This window comes from Pristiophorus japonicus, chromosome 6 (assembly GCF_044704955.1).
Source record: "Pristiophorus japonicus isolate sPriJap1 chromosome 6, sPriJap1.hap1, whole genome shotgun sequence".
Classification (NCBI taxonomy): Eukaryota; Metazoa; Chordata; class Chondrichthyes; family Pristiophoridae; genus Pristiophorus; species Pristiophorus japonicus.
This window is the reverse complement of record NC_091982.1, coordinates 245,400,368-245,422,385: the sequence shown is the minus strand read 5'-3', so window position 1 is coordinate 245,422,385 and position 22,018 is coordinate 245,400,368. Positions and strand designations below refer to the sequence as shown.

The window sequence follows — 22,018 nt, the reverse complement described above, 5'->3', positions numbered from 1 at the left end:
GAAGCTGTGATGGCGATGGTATCGCAGCCGCCCTTAAAGGGGAGGTGGTAGCGCGGCGATCACCTACTTTTCTCTGTCGGCCAACTTTTCAGTCTGCCCAACAATGGCGGCCGCTGGTGTGGCTGGGCCACCAACATGCAGACCGGCCCACCACTGGCCCGGCCGAAACCCTCCCTGGTGGCCCACTGGATTCCACAAAAGCGGCTGTAGAGTTTGCAGCGGCCCTCACATTTAAAAGGAGGGGAGGGATGTTGTGACGCGTTAGCGTGAGGCGGCACGTCCGTGTCTGAGCACGGTGCTGAGCGTACCGTCCCACGAATGCCGGACGAAAACTCCGTTACCGCAAGCAACATTTTTTTTAACTCGGAGGCCAATTCTGCGCTGGCACAAAAAATGCATCTAATTCAAATTATGCGCTCCAAACCCAGCATCGGCGAATTTCGGCCCCTAAAACTCTACTCATGAGGTGCTCTCATTCAGTATCCCATCAGCTTTTGCTTCAGAAGTGGCAATAGTTGGTGCAGAGCATCATCTGACGGAAGTGCAAATTAGCAATTTGGGTTCGGTTTCAGCTCCCCTAATTTGTGGCCCACTTTTCTGTCCATTTTTTGTCTGATTTTAACGGGCGGAAAACTGTGCCATCCTTGAACTGTGGATACTGGCCTCTGTGACCAAATAATTGATGTATGCTCCCATTGTGTCAAGCTGTGCACCAGGCTCACTGAATTAATCGCATCTGAATCCACTGACTCACTGATACACTTTACGCCTCTATTTCACGTGAGAAATGTTTAAAAAACATAACTTGTTTTTAACAGATGCCTTGATTAATTTAAAAGCTGCAATCTAATCTCCATGTTCAGTCGACAGAAACTTTCCACTGTCAGCACAAAAACTGGGAAAAAACATGAATAAAATTTGCACGTAAAATTACAAGAATAATTGTAAATCTTACAAAAGCAAAATTTTGCGGATGCTGGAAATCTGAAATAAAAACAGAAAATGGAAATACTCAGCAGGTCAGGCAGCATCTGTGGAGAGAGAAACAGAGTTAACGTTTCAGGTCGATGACCTTTCGTCAGAACTTATAAATCTTAATTATTCAGTTGTTAATGGTGCGTTCACACTACAAGTTAGCACAGCTTGTAGTGTAAATCGGGTATCAGGACTCGAAATGACTCTGGAGCGACACGGAGTGAGATTACATCCTCCAGGGTAGTCTCGCTTCTCTTTCTCCAGTCTCAGTTCTGGCCCCAACACTGCATTTATGGGACAGCTGCAGCGTTGATGCAAAGCAAACTGGTTCATATAAGAACATAAGAAATAGGAGCAGGAGTAGGCCATATGGCCCCTCGAGCCTGCTCCGCCATTTGATAAGATCATGGCTGATCCGATCATGCCGCTCCCCATTACCCCTTATTCCATTATTGGTTTAATGCTATGGTGCAAAAGCTCCCCAACAGTACTCGAGCATCACCTGCCTCACAAAACAAAATATATAAAGAAAATGTAATGATACAGTCCATACCACAGAGGGTGTCTTTCCTCCAGTCTCCTAGAGTGACTTCTTGCTCCTGACAGTGCAGTGCATATTGTTGCAGGTTGGGACACAGCATCTCAGTGATATTAAACAAGGTGCACATGCTAAAGATGCAGCTCCTAGAATGGAAAATGGTAATTTAAATTGTAGGAAATAACTAGCTTTCTCATTCACCATACAATGTGACTAAATAAGTGTGTTCCCTTTGCAAGGGTGCAGCAGAAAACCTTTCAAATCAGTGGGGCCAGGAATGCAGAGAGAATGAGGCCAACTGGTGCTTCTAGCAGTAAATAAGAGAATTCTGTAGCTTGCAGAAGTATTGTCTTCGATATTTTTTTTGTAGAACTAACACCTGTCCGAAGTGGCAGTTCAGAATGTGTTTCTTTCTCTTTCAATGTTTTCTTCTAGCCTCTCTCTCCAAGCAAGGCAACATCGATCACTACAAGAACAAGTAATTCACAGTCTGTGCCAGGTCTCTGTAACAAGCTATTGTTATCTGCCTTTCAATGAGTGTAAGACACAGACTAACACTGGAAAGGGACATTTTTGTTCCTTTCTGCTTACTAGTGGCCTTGTTCAACTGTTTACTCATATCCACTCAAAGAAAAATATAGTTTTTAGTTAAGATCTTGTATTTTATGAGTCTGTGGATGTATAAAAGGCTGATTGTATAGGCGGTTATAATACAGCCAGATGAAGCATCCAATGTAGTGAGGATTGTTAAACTTATGAAATGATACAATAACAATTTGCATTTATATAGCGCATTTAACGGAGTAAAATGTTCCAAGGCGCTTCCACAGGAGCGATTATCAAACAAAATATGACGCAGAGCCAGGTAGGTTTTAAGGAGCGTCTTAAAAGAGGACAGAAAAATGGAGAGGAGGAGAGATTTAGGGAGGGAATTCCAGAGCTTGGGGCCCAGGCAGCTGAAGGCACTGCCGCCAATGGTGGAGCGATGAAATTCCCGCAAAAGACTGTCACCTCGATGTTCCACCTCAATAACCAGCAAGCAAACCAAGCTTTGAACGTCTCCTTTTGCGGCACAGAGGTAAACCATATCAAAGAACCCTCCTATTTAGGAGTCACGCTTGATCACATCCTTCATATAGACAGTGATATATGTAGCACACAAATAAGAACATAAGAATTAGGAACAGGAGTAGGCCATCGAGCCCCTCGAGCCTGCTCCGCCATTCAACAAGATCATGGCTGATCTGGCCGTGGACTCAGCTCCACTTACCCGCCCACTCCCCGTAACCCTTAATTCCCTTATTGGTTAAAAATCTAGCTATCTGTGATTTGAATACATTCAATGAGCTAGCCTCAACTGCTTCCTTGGGCAGAGAATTCCACAGATTCACAACCCTCTGGGAGAAGAAATTCCTTCTCAACTCGGTTTTAAATTGGCTCCCCCGTATTTTGAGGCTGTGCCTCCTAGTTCTAGTCTCCCCGACCAGTGGAAACAACCTCTCTGCCTCGATCTTGTCTATCCCTTTCATTATTTTAAATGTTTCTATAAGATCCCCCCTCATCCTTCTGAACTCCAACGAGTAAAGACCCAGTCTACTCAATCTATCATCATAAGGTAACCCCCTCATCTCCGGAATCAGCCGAGTGAATCGTCTCTGTACCCCCTCCAAAGCCAGTATATCCTTCCTTAAGAAAGGTGACCAAAACTCTATGCAGTACTCCAGGTGCGGCCTCACCAATACCCTATACAGTTGCAGCAAGACCTCCCTACTTTTGTACTCCATCCCTCTCGCAATGAAGGCCAACATTCCATTCGCCTTCCTGATTACCTGCTGCACCTGCAAACTAACTTTTTGGGATTCATGCACAAGGACCCCCAGGTCCCTCTGCACCGCTGCATGTTGTAATTTCTCCCCATTCAAATAATATTCCTTTTTACTGTTTTTTTTTCCAAGGTGGATGACCTCACATTTTCCGACATTGTATTCCATCTGCCAAACCTTAGCCCATTCGCTTAACCTATCCAAATCTCTTTGCAGCCTCTCTGTGTCCTCTACACAACCCGCTTTCCCACTAATCTTTGTGTCATCTGCAAATTTTGTTACACTACACTCTGTCCCCTCTTCCAGGTCATCTATGTATATTGTAAACAGTTGTGGTCCCAGCACTGATCCCTGTGGCACACCACGAACCACCGATTTCCAACCCGAAAAGGACCCATTTATCCCGACTCTCTGCTTTCTGTTCGCCAGCCAATTCTCTATCCATGCTAATACATTTCCTCTGACTCCGCGTACCTTTATCTTCTGCAGTAACCTTTTGTGTGGCACCTTATCGAATGCCTTTTGGATATCTAAATACACCACATCCATCGGTACACCTCTATCCACCATGCTCGTTATATCCTCAAAGAATTCCAGTAAATTAGTTAAACATGATTTCCCTTTCATGAATCCATGTTGCGTCTGCTTGATTGCACTATTCCTATCTAGATGTCTCGCTATTTCTTCCTTAATGATAGCTTCAAGCATTTTCCCCACTACAGATGTTAAACTAACCGGCCTATAGTTACCTGCCTTTTGCCTGCCCCCTTTTTTAAACAGAGGCATTACATTAGCTGCTTTCCAATCCGCTGGTACCTCCCCAGAGACAAGAGAATTTTGGTAGATTATAACCAATGCATCTGCTATAACTTCCGCCATCTCTTTTAATACCCTGGGATGCATTTCATCAGGACCAGGGGACTTGTCTACCTTGAGTCCCATTAGCCTGTCCAGCACTACCCCCCGAGTGATAGTGATTATCTCAAGGTCCTCCCTTCCCACATTCCCGTGACCAGCAATTTTTGGCATGGTTTTTGTGTCTTCCACTGTGAAGACCGAAGCAAAATAATTGTTTAAGGTCTCAGCCATTTCCACATTTCCCATTATTAAATCCCCCTTCTCATCTTCTAAGGGACCAACATTTACTTTAGTCACTCTTTTCCGTTTTATATATCGGTAAAAGCTTTTACTATCTGTTTTTATGTTTTGCGCAAGTTTACTTTCGTAATCTATCTTTCCTTTCTTTATTGCTTTCTTAGTCATTCTTTGCTGTCGTTTAAAATTTTCCCAATCTGCTAGTTTCCCACTAACTTTGGCCACCTTTTACGCATTGGTTTTTAATTTGATACTCTCCTTTATTTCCTTGGTTATCCACGGCTGGTTATCCCTTCTCTTACTGCCCTTCTTTTTCACTGGAATATATTTTTGTTGAGCACTATGAAAGAGCTCCTTAAAAGTCCTCCACTGTTCCTCAATTGTGCCACCTTTTAGTCTGTGTTTCCAGTCAACTTTAGCCAACTCTGCCCTCATCCTACTGTAGTCCCCTTTCTTTAAGCATAGTATGCTCGTTTGAGACACAACTTCCTCACCCTCAATCTGTACTACAAATTCAATCATACCGTGATCACTGATTCCGAGAGGATCTTTTACTAGGAGATCGTTTATTATTCCTGTCTCATTACACAGGACCAGATCTAAGACAGCTTGTTCCCTTGTAGGTTCTATAACATACTGTTCTAAGAAATAATCCCGTATGCATTCTATGAATTCCTCCTCAAGGCCAGCCCGTGCGATTTGATTTGACCAATCGATATGTAGGTTAAAATCCCCCATGATTACTGCCGTTCCTTTTTCACATACCTCCATTATTCCCTTGATTATTGCCCACCCCACCGTGAAGTTATTATTTGGGGGCCTATAAACTATGCCCACCAGTGACTTTTTCCCCTTACTATCTCTAATTTCCACCCACAATGATTCAACATTTTGTTCATTAGAGCCAATATCATCTCTCACAACTGCCCTGATATCATTCTTTATTAACAGAGCTACCCCACCTCCTTTACCCTCTTGTCTATCTTTCCGAATTGTCAGATAGCCCTGTATGTTTAATTCCCAGTCTTGGCCACCCTGCAACCACATTTAATGACCACCAAATCATACCCATTTGTAATGATTTGTGCCGTCAACTCATTTACTTTATTTCGAATGCTGGGTGCGTTTAGGTAGAGTGTTTTAATACTAGTTTTTAAACCATGATTTTTAGTTTTGACCCCTCCTGCAGCCCCTTTCTATTCACACATATTGTCCCTTCCTATCACCTTGTGGTTTACACTTACCCCAGTGCTACTCTGCTCTGTTGCCTCCTGCCTTTTGCATTCTTTCTTGGGTCCTGTTCATCTGAGCTCTCACCCACTCTAACTAGCTCAGAGCCCTCTCCTGGGTTCTGATTACTCCTTGCATTGAGGCACCGAGCTTTCATGCTTGCCTTTTTATTACACTTTGCCCCTTTAGAATTTTGCTGCACAGTGGCCCTTTTTGTTTTTTGCCTTGGGTTTCTCTGCCCTCCACTTTTACTCATCTCCTTTCTGTCTTTTGCTTTTGTCTCCATTTTGTTTCCCTCTGTCCCCTTGCATTGGTTCCCATCCCCCCTGCCATATTAGTTTAACTCCTCCCCAACAGCACTAGCAAACACTCCCCCTCGGACATTGGTTCCGGTCCTGCCCAGGTGCAGACCGTCCGGTTTCTACTGGTCCCACCTCCCCCAGAACCAGTTCCAATGCCCCAGGAATTTGAATCCCTCCCTGCTGCACCACTGCTCAAGCCACGTATTCATCTGAGCTATCCTGTGATTCCTACTCTGACTAGCACGTGGCACTGGTAGCAATCCCGAGATTACTACTTTTGAGGTCCTACGTTTTAATTTAGCTCCTCGCTCCTTAAATTCATCTCGTAGGACCTCATCCCTTTTTTTACCTATATCGTTGGTACCAATGTGCACCACGACAACTGGCTGTTCACCCTCCCTTTTCAGAGTGTCCTGCACCCGCTCCGAGACATTCTTGACCCTTGCACCAGGGAGGCAACATACCATCCTGGAGTCTCGGTTGCGGCCGCAGAAATGCCTATCTATTCCCCTTACAATTGAATCCCCCATCACTATAGCTTTCCCACTCTTTTTCCTGCCCTCCTGTGCAGCAGAGCCAGCCATGGTGCCATGACTTGGCTGCTGCTGCCCTCCCCTGATGAGTCATCCCCCTCAACAGTACTCATAGCGGTGTATCTGTTTTGCAGGGGGATGACCGCAGGGGACCCCTGCACCATCTTCCTTGCACTGCTCTTCCTGCTGGTCTTCCATTCCCTAACTGGCTGTGGACCCTTCACCTGCGGTAAGACCAACTCGCTACATGTGCTACTCACGTCATTCGCAGCATCGTGGATGCTCCAGAGTAAATCCACACTCAGCTCCAATTCCGCAACGCGGACTGTCAGAAGCTGGAGGCGGATACATTTCCCGCACACGTAGTCGTCAGGGACACCGGAGGCGTCCCTGATTTCCCACATAGTACAGGAGGAGCATAACACTTGTCCGAGCTCGCCTGCCATGACTTAACCCTTAGATTAACTTAAATTGGCAACAGTGCTAAAAGTTGCTCACTGATATAGAAGAGAAAAAAGAAAAAGTACTTACCAGTCACCAGCCAATCACTTACCCCCTTGGCTGTGACGTCACCTTTCTATTTCTTTCTACTTCTTTTTTGCCTTCTCCCTGTAGCTGCACAAGCCACGCCTTTTGTAGGCCTCTCTGACTCACGGACTCCCGACTCAGCGACGCACCTCCCGACCTCGCGGCCTTTTGTAGGCCTCTCTGACTCACGGACTCCCGACTCAGCGACGTACCTCCCGACCTCGCGGCCTTTTGTAGGCCTCTCTGACTCAAGGACTCCCGACTCAGCGACGCACCTCCCGACCTCGCGGCCTTTTGTAGGCCTCACTGACTCCACACGGTCTGGTGTTGATCTAACTGCTGTGACCTTAGTCCTTTATTGAACAGCTCCAGAGTGCTCCACAGGTGTGGTGGGCAGCCTTTTATATTGCCTCGTGCAGGTACTTTCAGGTCTCCCACCACAGCACCCTCTGTGGTGCACCATTGTACTTATCATACATTTAATGTACCAGAGCAATACACAACATCACTGCCCCCACCAGTTCAAAAAGCTGTTGCTAGAATCCCCTGAATTTAAACACAGTGACCATTTAACATTGAAATATTAACTCTTGTCGAAATTCGCAATTCATGTCCATTATTTTAAACACAGTGACCACCCAGCATTAAAATGTTATTTCTTGTCATAAATCCGTCATCCTACATTCACATGGCACAATTAGGCTCGCTCTAGCCTTACAAAAGTCCAAAAGTCTTTATGTGGGGACCGCAGTGGTGTGAGGCCCTTTTAAGATGCCCGGGAGCATTTCCCTTTTAAAACGCCATCTTGTGGCTCCCACGAGGCTTCCGTTGGGCACCGCCATCTTGTGTTCAGCTGGCCTAGAACGAAGAAGAAGAAACATGGAAGGAGGGAAAGGGAAACAGAAGGTGGGGAGAGGGAATTTTGGGGAAAGGTTTCAGGCATTTGTCCACGATCCTCTTCCTCTGGCGCTGATGCTGGACTTACTCGATGCTGGCGCTCTCAAACTCGGCACGGCATTTCGTTACAGCTCCCGCCGTAGCCGTCTCTCCTGCTGCCTCCATGGCCGCCTCTCCTGCTGCCTCCGTGGCCGCCACCATCGCGGCTGCTGCTGCCACCCGCTTGTTCCGCTGCGTGAGTCCCCCGGCCACCGATGGACCGCAGCGCCCTGCCAGCCCGCACCCCAGCAATGGGCCCGCACCTGTAGCCTTGGGTGGAGGCTGAGGCTGCAGGATTGCTTGGGACCAGGAGTTCTGGGCTGCTGCTGCAGCTCCAGCTCGGTTGCTGCTGCCCTTTGGAAACCCGGGGAGCAGCAGTCTATGGAGGAATGAAAAAGTCTTCCCAGCTCCCACGGACCTTTCCCATCCATCTTCTGCCGAGGAGCGTCGGCCCATTGCCTGCAATAACCCATAAAGGTAAACCGTGCGTCTCGCCCCCGTGACATACCTGTACATCCGCTCTGCCGAGAACAGGTATCAGTTCTTTGGTGTAAGTACACAGCTTTGCCGTGACCAGGACCAGCTTGGGTCGTGCAGCTGGGTTACCCTACAGTTTATCAAAAGTTCTCTGACTCATCAACGACGGACCCGATCCCGTATCCACTGCCATACTCACTGGGACTCCGTCAATTTTTACTTCCATTATCACTGGGGGCGAATCACTTATACAGTCCCAACACCTCATCTTATTCTGCCTGCTCCTCACTGAACAGTGGATCATCCCCCATCTCCTCAGCCACACGGTGAGTCCGATTTCTTTTACACATGCGCTGAAGGTGGCCTTTAATGTGGCAGGTATTGCACGTATACTCCGTAAACCTGCACCGGTGAGCCCCATGGCTCCCTCCGCAGCGCCAGCATGGTGCTGCTTGATTGGCCCCCCTCAGCGGACTCTGAGTTCCAGGATCCCGAGGTCCGTGCTCTCTGCCCCGGGCAGAGCCACGTTCTGCAGTTTTGTCCATGGTGGCCGCTATCCTGTGGACAGTGCCTGCCGGGTTCGAGACTGTGTGGATCATTTGTTTGGTGCTGCAAGTCGAGGTCATATATGCCCGGCTGATGGTGATGGCCTTTGTCAGCGTGACTGTGGGTTCCGTGGCTAGCAGCTTATGAAGGAGGCCCTCATGGCCGATCCCCATGACGAAAATGTCCCGCAGCGCCTCATCAAGGTGTGCCCCAAAAGGCGCCGTGAGTCTTCTGAGGTCCGCAGCATATTTGGTGACATCCTGGCCCTCGGGTCTGCAGTGATGGTAAAATTTGTATCTGGCCGTGAGGATGCTCTCCTTCGGTTTCAACTGGTCACGAATGAGTTCAGTCAGCTCCTCATATGACTTGTCCCTGGCGCTCCTGGGCAAATTCCTGACGAGACAGTAAACCTCATCGCCACAACTGGAAAGCAATATCGCCTTACGCTTCTCTCTCAGCGCGTTCGTGTCCTCTGTCAGATCGTTTGCTGTGAAGTAGGACTCGAGCCTTTCAGTAAAGGCCTCCCAATCATTGCCCACGGTAAAATCCTTTAGCGAGCCCAGAGTAGCCATGGCTGCGTGGAATTCGTCCGCTTCCTTGTCGCCAATGTGATGTATGTAGCACACAAATCACTGACTCCACACGGTCTGGTGTTGATCAAACTGCTGTGACCTTAGTTCTTTATTGAACAGCTCCAGAGTGCTCCACAGGTGTGGTGGGCCATTGTACTTATCATACATTTAATGTACCAGAGCAATACACAACATAGACAACATCACCAGAACCTTTGGAAGAAACTAAAGAGTAGGGTCAACTTGATCCAGAAATTTGCCGGATCCACATGAGGAGCAGACGCTCAAACCCTCTGTACAGCAGCACTTGCACTGGAGTACTCTACAGCGGAGTACGGCTCTCCAGCATGGCTATCAAGTGTCAACTCCGTTGTTGTCCAGCTGAATTCTGCAAGAGAATTATCACTAGTACGCTTTTATCAACACCAACAACTTGGCTGCCTGTGCTTGCAAACATCGCACCACCACACTTACGCCGCGAACATGCAGTCTCCAGAGAATACAACCGCTACATCAGCAAAGACATGCCGATCCAGGCCGACTTGAACAACCTACCGCCAACCCGTCTCAAATCTAGATGGTCATTTTAGACCGTCGCTGAAGCCCTTCAGCAATCCCCCCACAGTCTTGATGACCGATGGCGAAATGCTTGGAAGAACTGTGACTCACGACATAGATTCCTTATAGAGGAGTCCACAGTCCAACCTGAAGGATCAAACCTTCCTTGCAAACAGTGGACAACCATAAACCGTCTCAGAACCGGTCATGGTAGATGCTGCCACCTTCTCCACAGATGGAAGATTAAAGCATCCCCATCATGCTCGTAGGTTTATATATAACCTTCAGGGCTGCTGACCAAGGGCCGTGTGGCTCTTTGTCAGCCGGCGCAGACACAATGGGCCGAAATGGCCTCCTTCTACGCTGTAAATTTCTATGTTTCTGTGGAGCTCTGAATCCGACCCTGGAGCACATAAATAACTTAATAATAATAATTTTTATTTATATAGTGCCTTTAACGTAGTAAAACGTTCCAAGACGCTTCACAGCAGTGTTACAAGACAAAACAGATAAATTTGTCACTGAGCCACAAAAGAAGAAATTAAGGCAGATGACCAAAAGCTTGGTTAAAGAGGTAGGTTTTAAGGAGCATCTTAAAGGATGATAGCGAGGTGGAGAGGTTTAAGGAGGGAGTTCCAGAGCTTAGGGCCCTAACAGCTCACATCATTGAGCGCTGCCCTCAAGGGAAATTTGCAGGCAGCCTACAAGATACCCATGCTGTTATACTGGAAGCTTTGGCCTGGATATCCAACTTAGATATTGACATTTGATTTGCTTTGCGACTACCATGCGAAGGAAAAAGATTAAAATCAGGGCTGAGCCAGAGATAAGAATTAGAGGAGTGCAGAGATCTCGGGCAGGGGGGGGGTTGTGGGGCTGGAGGAGATTTCAGAGATAGGGAGGGCCGAGGATATGGAGGGATTTGAAAACAAGGATGAGAATTTTAAAATTGAGGCGTTGCTTAACCGGGAGCCAACGTAGGTCAGCGAGCACAGTAGTGATGGGTGAGTGGGACTTGGTGCGAGTCAGGACACGGATAATGATGGTAGTCAAACTGTATGTTCAGTGCACAGAAATATACGATTCTTACATTTGGTACTGCTCCGGTAAGATGGATCTGTGGCAGTTGCTGAATGGACCAGCTGGATCAGAAATGATACCGCAGTAGCTGGTGCTGGTTATGAGCTTCAGCTGAGTTTTGCTGCACTGCAAGTGAAATCCAGTGTCTAATTCAATATGTTCAAGTTCTTCATCTGTAATAGGGTGTTGCCTGTGTTCAAATAACAAGCAGTCAAAAGATTCATAACAAAAAAAACTGGACTGCATTCAGATTTAGTGTCTCAAACTATATGTGAACCAGAGGCATTCATGAGGATAATAACCTGTTTCCATGAATTCATTTGCCATTCAAGTAGAGCACATAAATTTGCATCTGGTTGAAGGAAAGACTTGCATTTCTATTGCGCCTTTCATGACCTCAGGACATCCAAAAGCGATTTACAGCCAATGAAGTATCTTTTAAATTGTAGTCACTGTTGTAATGTGGGAAACGTGGCAGCCAATTTGCGCACAGCAAGCTCCCTCAAACAGCAATGTGATAACGACCAGATAATCTGTTTATAGTTATGTTGATTGAGGGATAAATACTGAAGAAGGCATCGGGGATAACTCTCCTGCTCTTCATCGAAATAGTGCCATGGGATCTTTTACGCCCACTTGAGAGAGCAGAAACCTGAGGAGCCTCGGTTTAACATCTCATCTAAAAGACGGCACCTCCGACAGTGCAGCACTCCCTCAGCACTGCACTGGAGTGTCAGCCTGGATTTGTATGCTCACAAATTTGTTTGAATGGAAGATCTGTGAAAAATGAGGGATGAGTAATATATTCCTTTGAAACAGACTCACTCAAACCACAGCATCTTTAGCTTAGCATTACTTCATAGCATCTATCTCTGATGTACTGTCTACACCTGAATCATTAACCTGTCTTGTCTCTCCTCAAATGCTGATGGATCTGCTGTGTGTTTCCAGCATTTTCCATTTTAGCACACATTCTCTATTGTTATGCTAGGATTCACAAAACAGGCCTTCAAAGTAAAATAAAGTGAGGGCTGTCCCTGTGGGTCATTTTGAAAGTGTCTGTGTGTGTGTCTGTGTGTGTGTATACACATTAATAATCTCTGTTACTCCCCAAAACAAAGTTAACTTTACAGGAATGGAGCTGACGCCATTTGGCGGTCCTCCCTCACTCAGCCATAATCCTTAGAGAAATTGAGGGTCATTGAATCTTGTCAGGTTAAGGCCTCACGTTCCTGCACCATGAGGAGCCTGCCCAATACATATACACTGGTTGGAAATCAGGTATTCACTGTGAAGTGAAACCCAGCAGCCCTACGCAGACTGACACCTGACTAATATATTTAAGAGGAGGAGTGTGGTGCATGGAGATCATACTCTTTAGATAGGGACAGATTTAATCGGCAAGTTAGAAGCAACTTCAACTGCAATAGCCTTGCAAGATTGGCTACTGAAACCTCTTTTATCAAGTTAGATTTACAGTTAACAATTTACTGTGATTAAGATGTTGCATCAACAGTTGCTGCTGATCTGACTGCTAGCACAGTGCAACTGTAAATAGTACTACAAAAATTATACATTCTGAACACAATAGCAACAAACTGGTATTTTACCTGACATACACAGGTGAAAATTTTTCAAGCCAATTTTTTATTTATTGCACAAATCATTCGACAATATTGTAGATGTTATGATGCACAGCCAGTTCAATAGTGCCTATTGTGAATCAGTGTAATCACTTTAGGTCTCCCCTCACATCTCTATACCCTAAACCACTTGTCATAAGACAGCTTTTACACACATACCTCTGTCTACCCGAACCTTCTGGTTCACCAATTGCAGGTCGATTTGAGCCAATACCCCAACTTCCACCAAAATGTTTCTCTCCCGTAATTCTTGTTCCATCAGGTCTCGGGAGATAACTTTGAGTCATTCCCACAAAATTACCACATAATCCTCGAACCCATTTCGTGTAGGTAACAGGAAGAGTGATATCTAGAGAGAGAGAGAAGATGAATTTGAAAATTCTTTGCGATTGTAATTGCCACAGGGAGTGGTCGAGGTGAATTTAAGGGGAAGCTAGATAAACACACGGGGGAGAAAGGAATAGAAGGATATGCTGATGTGGTGAGATAAAGAAGGGTGGGAGGAGGCTCGTGTGGAGCACAAACACCGACACGGACCAGTTGGGCTGAATGGCCTGCTTCTGTGCTGTAAAATTATATGTAATTGTTAACACTACAGTCCCAATATCTATCTTGGTGTCTCAAATGCTCCATTTGAACCGGGAGTTCCTATGCTGCTGGGTATATTGTCCGCGGAGAACAGTCAACTGTGGTTGAACCGTGGAGATGCGAGGATGAGTGACCATTCTGGAATTCTGCTGTATTCCCTTTAAGGACCAGACCACCCCATTACAGGGCTAGTACAAAAGCAAAATACTGCAGACGCTGGAAATCAAATAAAAACAGAAAATGCTGGAAATGCTCAGCAGGTCAGGCAGCACCTGTGGAGAGAGAAACAGAGTTAATTTTGCAGTGGGTCAGCGGGCATGATCAATGGGTGGGTTGGGGGAGTGGGGGGTGGAGAAAATGTTTTTGTTTTGATAGCGGGTCGGGACCCCGCTGTCAACCCGCCACCACGCGCCTTTCCTAAATGTCAGGTCTGCTGAGCAGATCTGACATGCAGCAGTGGGCGAGACAATTGAAATCATTAGTGGCTTCTTCACAGCCACTTAACAATGCCTTTTTCCCAGCTTTTTGATTATGACAGGTCGCCCACCAGGCTTCCTGCTGTGCCTAGATCTTGTCGGTGAAGCTGAGGCAGGTCACACCATTTTTTCAGCCGATGAGTTGCAGCTTCAAATGGGAAGTCAAAGCTCCCAGCTGACTGAGAAGTGTGTTCTTAGATACTAACTTCTTTAAACTGCATTTCCTCTACAGATTCAGAATAAGAACATAACAAATAGGAACAGGAATAGGCCATACGACCCCTCGAGCCTGCTCCGCCATTCAGTAAGATCATGGCTGATCTGATCATGGATTCAGCTTCACTTCCCTGCTCACTCCCCATAACACCTTATCGCTCAACAAACTGTCTATTTCTGACTTAAATTTATTCAATATCCCAGCTTCCACTGCTCTCTGAGGCAGCAAATTCCACAGACTTACAACCCTCTCAGAGAATAAATTCCTCCTCATCTCTGTTTTAAATGGGTGGCCCCTTATTCTAAGATCATGGGGAGGGGTTAAACTAATATGGCAGGGTGATGGGAACCTATGCAGGGACACAGAGGGAAGTAGTATGGGGGAAAGAAGTAAAAGCTAGAAAGAAGAAAAGTAAAAGTGGAGGGCAGAGAAACCCAAGGCAAAATTCAAAAAGGGCCACATTGCAGCAAAATTCTAAAGGGGCAAAGTGTGTTAAAAAGACAAGCCTGAAGGCTCTGTGCCTCAATGGGAGGAGTATTTATAATAAGGTGGACGAATTAACTGCGCAGGTAGCAATTAACGAATATAATATAATTGGCATCACGGAGACATGGCTCCAGGGTGACCAAGGCTGGGAACTCAAAATCCAGGGGTATTCAACATTCAGAAAGGATAGACAGAAAGGAAAAGGAGGCGGGGTAGCGTTGCTGGTTAAAGAGGAAATTAACGCAACAGTAAGGAGGGACATTAGCTTGGATGATGTGGAAGCGGTATGGGTGGAGCTGCGGAATACCAAAGGGCAGAAAACACTAGTGGGAGTTGTGTACAGACCACCAAACAGTAGTAGTGAGGTTGGGGACAGCATCAAACAAGAAATTAGGGACGCGTGCAATAAAGGTACAGCATTTATAATGGGCGACTTTAATCTACATATAGATTGGGCTCACCAAACTGGCAGCAATACGGTGGAGGAGGATTTTCTGGAGTGTATTAGGGATGGTTTTCTAGACCAATATGTCGAGGAACCAACTAGAGGGCTGGCCATCCTAGACTGGGTGATGTGTAATGAGAAAGGACTAATTAGCAATCTTGTTGTGCGAGGCACCTTGGGGAAGAGTGACCATAACATGGTAGAATTCTTTATTAAGATGGAGAGTGACACAGTTAATTCAGAGACGAGGGCCCTGAACTTAAGGAAAGGTAAGTTCAATGGTATGAGACGTGAATTGGCTAGAATAGACTAGCGAATGATACTTAAAGGTTGACGGTGGATAGGCAATGGCAAACATTTAAAGATCACGTGGATAAACTTCAACAATTGTAATACCCTGTCTGGAGTAAAAATAAAACGGGAAAGGTGGCTCAACCGTGGCTAACAAGAGAAATTCGGGATAATGTTAAATCCAAGGAAGAGGCAGATAAATTAGCCAAAAAAAGCAGCAAACCTGAGGACTTGGAGAAATTTAGAATTCAGCAGAGGAGGACAAAGGGATTAATTAGGAAGGGGAAAATAAAGTATGAGAGGAAGCTTGCCGGTAACATAAAAACTGACTGCAAAAGCTCGATAGATACGTGAAAAGAAAAAGATTAGTGAAGTCAAACATAGGTCCCTTGCAGCCAGAATCAGGTGAATTTATAATGGGGAACAAAGAAATGGCAGACCAATTGAACAAATACTTTGGTTCTGTCTTCACGAAGGAAGACACAAATAACTTTCTGGAAATACTAGGGGACCGAGGATCTAGTGAGAAGGAGAAACTGAAGGAAATCCGTATTAGGCGGGAAATTGTATTGGGAAATTGATGGGATTGAAGGTCGATAAATCCCCGGGGCCTGATAGCATGCATCCCAGAGTAATTAAGGAAGTGGCCCTAGAAATAGTGGATGCATTGGTGATCATTTTCCAACAGTCTATTGACTCTGGATCAGTTCCTATGGACTGAAGGGTGGCTAATGTAACACCACTTTTAAAAAATGAGGGAGAGAGAAAACGGGTAATTATAGTCCGGTTAGCCTGAAATCAGTAGTGGGGGAAATGTTGGAATCAATTATTAAAGATGAAATAGCAGCGCATTTGGAAAGCAGTGACAGGATCGGTCCAAGTCAGCATGGATTTACGAAGAGGAAATCATGCTTGACAAATCTTCTGGAATTCTTTGAGGATGTAACTAGTAGAATGGACAAGAGAGAACCAGTGGATGTGGTGTATTTGGACTTTCAAAAGGCTTTTGACAAGGTCCCACACAAGAGATTGGTGTGCAAAATTAAAGCACATGGTATTGGGGGTAATGTACTGACGTGGATAGAGAACTGGTTAGCAGACAGGAAGCAGAGAGTCGGGATAAACAGGTCCTTTTCAGAATGGCAGGCAGTGACTAGTGCGGTGCCGCAGGGCTCAGTGCTGGGACCCCAGCTATTTACAATATACATTAATGATTTGGATGAGGGAATTGAGTGTAATATCTCCAAGTTTGCAGATGACACTAAGCTGGGTGGCTGTGTGAGCTGTGAGGAGGATGCTAAGAGGCTGCAGGGTGACTTGGATAGGTTAGGTGAGTGGGCAAATGCATGGCAGATGCAGTATAATGTGGATAAATGTGAGGTTATCCACTTTTGTGGCAAAAACATGAAGGCAGAATATTATCTGAATGGCGGAAGATTAGGAAAAGGGGAGGTGCAACAAGACCTGGGTGTCATGGTACATCAGTCATTGAAAGATGGCATGCAGGTACAACATGCGGTGAAGAAGGCAAATGGTATGTTGGCCTTCATAGCTAGGGGATTTGAGTATAGGAGCAGGGAGGTCTTACTGCAGTTGTACAGGGCCTTGGTGAGGCCTCACCTGGAATATTGTGTTCCGTTTTGGTCTCCTAATCTGAGGAAGGATGTTCTTGCTATTGAGAGAGTGCAGCAAAGGTTCACCAGACTAATTCCCGGGATGGCAGGACTGACATATGAGGAGAGACTGGATCAACTGGGCCTGTATTCACTGGAGTTTAGAAGGATGAGAGAAGATCTCATAGAAACATATAAAATTCTGACGGGACTGGACAGGTTAGATGCAGAAAGACTGTTCTCGATGTTGGGCAAGTCCAGAACCAGGGGTCTAAGGATAAGGTGTAAGCCATTTAAGACGGAGATGAGGAGAAACTTCTTCACTCAGAGAGTTGTTAACATGTGGAATTCTCTACCGCAGAGCGTTGTTGATGTCAGTTCATTGGATATATTCAAGAGGGAGTTAGATACGGCCCTTACGGCTAAAGGGATCAAGGGGTATGGAGAGAATGCAGGAAAGGGGTACTGAGGTGAATGATCAGCCATGATCTTATTGAATGGTGGTGCAGGCTCGAAGAGCCGAATGGCCTACTCCTGCACCTATTTTTATGTTTCTATGCCCTCTCGTTCTAGTCTCCCCCATCAGTGGAAACATACTCTCTGCATCCACCTTGTCAAGCCCCCTCATAATCTTATACATTTCAATAAGATCACCTCTCATTCTTCTGAATTCCAATGAGTAGAGGCCCAACCTACTCAACCTTTCCTCATCAGTCAACCCCTGCATCCCCGGAATCAACCTCATGAACCTTCTCTGAACTGCCTCCAAAGCAAGTATATCCTTTCGTAAATGTGGAAACCAAAATTGCATGCAGTATTCCAGGTGTGGCCTCACCAATACCTTGTATAGCTGTAGCAAGACTTCCCTGCTTTTATACTCCATCCCCTTTGCAATAAAGGCCAATATACCATTGGCCTTCCTGATCACTTGCTGTACCTGCATACTATCCTTTTGTGTTTCATGCACAAGTACCCCCAGGTCCCGCTGTAGTGCGGCACTTTGCAATCTTTATCCATTTAAATAATAACCTGCTCTTTGATTTTTTCTGCCAAAGTGCATGACCTCACACTTTCCAACATTATACTCCATCTGCCAAATTTTGCCCACTCACTTAGCCTGTCTATGTCCTTTTGTAGATTTTTTGTGTCCTCCTCACACATTGCTTTTCCTCCCATCTTTGTATCGTCAGTAAACTTGGCTACATTACACTCAGTCCCTTCTTCCACGTTGTTAATATAGATTGTAAATAGTTGGGGTCCCAGCACTGATCCCTGCGGCTCCCCACTAGTTACTGGCTGCCAACCAGAGAATGAACCATTTATCCTGACTCTCTGTTCTCTGTTAGTTAGTCAATCCTCTATCCATGCTAATATATTACCCCCAACCCCGTGAACTTTTATCTTGTGCAGTAACCTTTTATGTGACACCTTGCCAAATGCCTTCTAGAAGTCCAAATACACCACATCCACTGGTTCCCCTTTATCCAACCTGTTCGTTACATCCTCAAAGAACTCCAGCAAATTTGTTAAACGTGACTTCCCCTTCATAAATCCATGCTGCAAGTCATTGCATAAGTCTGACCTCATTACCTCTCCCACCATTGACACGTCACTTCTGTCATCTCTACTTCACCTGCCATCTATTCCATCAGCATCGGTGCCCTTGAAGTTATCTCATCCTGGTCCTCAGAATCCCATCATGATCCCAGAATCCTAACCCTAACCCTAACCCCAGAATCACCAGCACACCAGCAGCACCAACAACACCAACCTTCTCTGCAATCACCTGATGGTGCAGAGGACACACGGCATCAGCACCCGAGTACATTGCTACCCAGGAGGTCAGGGATGGCCTCACCATGGCCAGATTTACTTCATTTGATACTGTACACCCCCGACTGCCACATGATGTGCCAGGTTGGCACCACCCCACACCAACACCATAAAGCATTCCTACAATGCCCAAGCCATTCCTTTCATACTCATCAACATTGTGGGGGGTACCAGTATGATTCACCATTCACTGCAACTCACTAAGCTACTTCCAAAAATGCACACACAGCTGCCCAAGAACAGAAAGTGTTGAAAAAAATGTCAATGTTTGACAGTACATTCAAGAAACTTCACATAAACATTGGCTAAAACACAAAGGTGCCTACCCTTGTGTGTTGTTAGTTGGTGTGATTGGACGAGGCTAAGTGTGAGTGTGAGGGATGGATAATGAGGTGGGGATGTCATAATGTAGATAGAAAGGGATGGTTGGAGGTGCAAAGTAAGTTGGTGTGAGTAAGTTATGTGCAGGAGTAGGGTAGGGAAAGCAGAGTGATGGGGATGTGATGAGTGGAACAGCAGGATGAGATAGAATTTGACTTTGCAGTAACGTTTCTTAAGCTACTGAGATCATGGAAAGGTTTGCGCCACTGCAGTCTGGTCGTCCTGACGATATCTCTGCTGTGCAATGTGCAACCAGACTGCCTTGGTCTCCTGGGGCAGTCTCTTCCACTGACTGGAAAGGAAGGGAACCACCCTGTGTGCTCTGACTATCTCCATAAGCATATGGAGGGGGTCATGGGAGAGCCTGGGTGCAGCCCTGCGCCTTTGTGCAGTGCTTGTCAATATTTGCAGAACCTCAATGCACAAATGTCAAAGTCAATCTGCGTATGGTCCCTTTAAGGAAACCAGCTGATGACAGGCCAACAAATGACATCATCAGATCTGCTTCCTTCAATTGGCCGGCAAACGCGGTGGGTGGGCTTAACAAGCCCCATCAGGGGAAAATCATTTTACACAGCGGACTGAAGCCGGCTGTGAGGCTGGGACCTGCCACCGACGTCGCCAGCCACGGGTCCGTTGAGGTTGGTCAAATCCTGCCCAACGTTTCAGGTCGATGACCTTCGTCACAACTGTAAAAAGTTAGAGATGTAACAGGTTTTAAGCAAGTGTTGAGGCAGGGAAAGGGGGGAGGGGAGGGAAGAACATAAGGGAAGGTCTGTGATAGGGTGGAATCATAGAAATTTACAGCAGGGAAGGCGGCCATTTCGGCCGATCGTGTCCGCACCGGCCGACAAAGAGCTATCCAGCCTAATCTCACTTTCCAGCTCTTGGTCCGTAGCCCTGTAGGTTACGGCACTTCAAGTGCACATCTAGGCACTTCTTAAATGTGGTGAGGGTTTCTGCCTCTACCACCCTTTCAGGCTGATTTCCAGACCCTCACCACCCTCTGGATGAAAAGATTTTCCCTCAAATCCCCTCTAATACAATCGCATCTTAGAAACATAGAAACATAGAAAATAGGTGCCGGAGTAGACCATTTGGCTCTTTGAGCCTGCACCACCAGTTGATAAGATCATGGCTGATCATTCCCTCAGTACCCCTTTCCTGCTTTCTCTCCATACCCCTTGATCCCTTTAGCCGTAAGGGCCCAAGAGCCCCTCAGGGCCTGTAATGTGGTGACCAGAACTACATGCAGTACTCTAGCTGTGGCCTAACTAGTGTTGTATACAGTTCAAGCATAACCTCCCTGCTCTTGTATTCTATGCCTCAGCTAATAAAGGCATAGAATACCTTTTGTATACCTTCTTAACCACTTTATCTACCTGTCCTTCTATCTTCAGGGATCTGTGGACATGCACTCCAAGGTCCCTTTGTTCCTCTGCATTTCTCAGTGTCCTACAATTGTGTATTCCCTTGCCTTGTTAGCCTCCCCATTACCTCACACTTCTCCAGATTGAATTCCATTTGTCACTGTTCTGTCCACCTGACCAGTTCATCGATATTTTCCTGCAGTCTATATCTTTCTTTTTCATTATCAACCACACAGCCAATTTTTGTATCATCTGCAAACGTTTTAATCACACTCCTTACATTCAAATCTAAATCATTGATATATACCACAAAAACCAAGGGACCTAGTACTGAGCCCTGCAGAACCCCACTGGAAACAGCCTTCCTATCACAAAAACACCCATCAACCATTACCCTTTGCTTCCTGCCTCTGAGCCAATTTTGGATCGAACTTGCCATTTTGCCTTGGATGCCATGGGCTTTTACTTTCGTGACCAGTCTGCTATATGGGACCTTATCAAAAGTCTTGCTTAAAATCATATTCAATACATCAAACGCACTACCCTCATCGACCCTCCTCATTACTTCCTCAAAAAATTCAATCAGGTTCATCAGACACGACCTTCCCTTAACAAATCCATGCTAACTGTCCTTGATTAATCCGTGTCTTTTTAAATGAAGATTTATCCTGGCCCTCAGAATTTTTTCCAATAATTTTCACACCATCGAGGTTAGGCTGACAGGCTGTAATTACTTGGTCTATCCCTTGCTCCCTTTTTAAGCAATGGTAAAACGTTAGCAGTCCTCCAGTCCTCTGACACTACACCTATAGCCAGAGAGGATTGGAAAATGATGGTCAGAGCCTCTGCCATTTCCTCTCTTGCTTACCTTAATAGCTTGGGATACATTTCATCTGGGCCTGGGGATTTATCCACTTTCAAAGATGCTAAACCCCTTAATATTTCCTCTCTCACTATGCTTATTTCATTTAATATTTCACACTCCTCCTCCCTGATTGCAACGTCTGCATCGCCCCTCTCTTTTGTGAAAACAGACGCAAAGTATGAATTAAGATGGCAGGAGAGATTGAATGTCAAAAGGTATGATAGGTATTACAGGGCTAGGTTTTTTTTTAGACCAAACAGATACATAAAAAGCAAATATATTCTAAAATAAAAGTTTCGAAAGCTCCCCTCCAGCTAGTCAGGGCACAGGCCCAGAAAGAATGACTACTTGTGCTGTGCTGCAGCAATTGAGTTTTGCATGTGTACATTTGATCGAAAATATGCCGGTGCATCTGCACACCACTTTTGTAAAGGGACAGTATCTGAACCTACCAACCAAAATTAATAATATACCGTTAGCTGATTTAGTGCTTCATTCTTTAAATAGTAATCCCTGTCAAAATGATAGAATCCTGTTGTGGTTTCAAGGATAGCCGTGCAGTTGATTAACTCATTTTTATTGAAGGGACTCAATCTATCACACAATTTGTTCCACTA

At 45.7% G+C, this 22,018-nt stretch overlaps 1 protein-coding gene across 4 annotated transcripts in view; it reads right to left on the bottom strand.

Moving 5' to 3' along the window:
- LOC139266019 (IgGFc-binding protein-like) overlaps positions 1-22,018 on the bottom strand; it is a 131,197-nt gene that overhangs the window by 19,580 nt on the left and 89,599 nt on the right. For all 4 annotated transcript variants that reach the window (XM_070883782.1, XM_070883780.1, XM_070883783.1 and 1 more), the window contains 3 exons: positions 12,996-13,185; positions 11,204-11,383; positions 1,529-1,659 (listed from right to left, as the gene is read on the bottom strand). In XM_070883782.1, the coding sequence (XP_070739883.1) occupies positions 1,529-1,659; positions 11,204-11,383; positions 12,996-13,185 (501 nt within the window). The remainder of the gene's footprint in view (positions 1-1,528; positions 1,660-11,203; positions 11,384-12,995; positions 13,186-22,018) is intronic.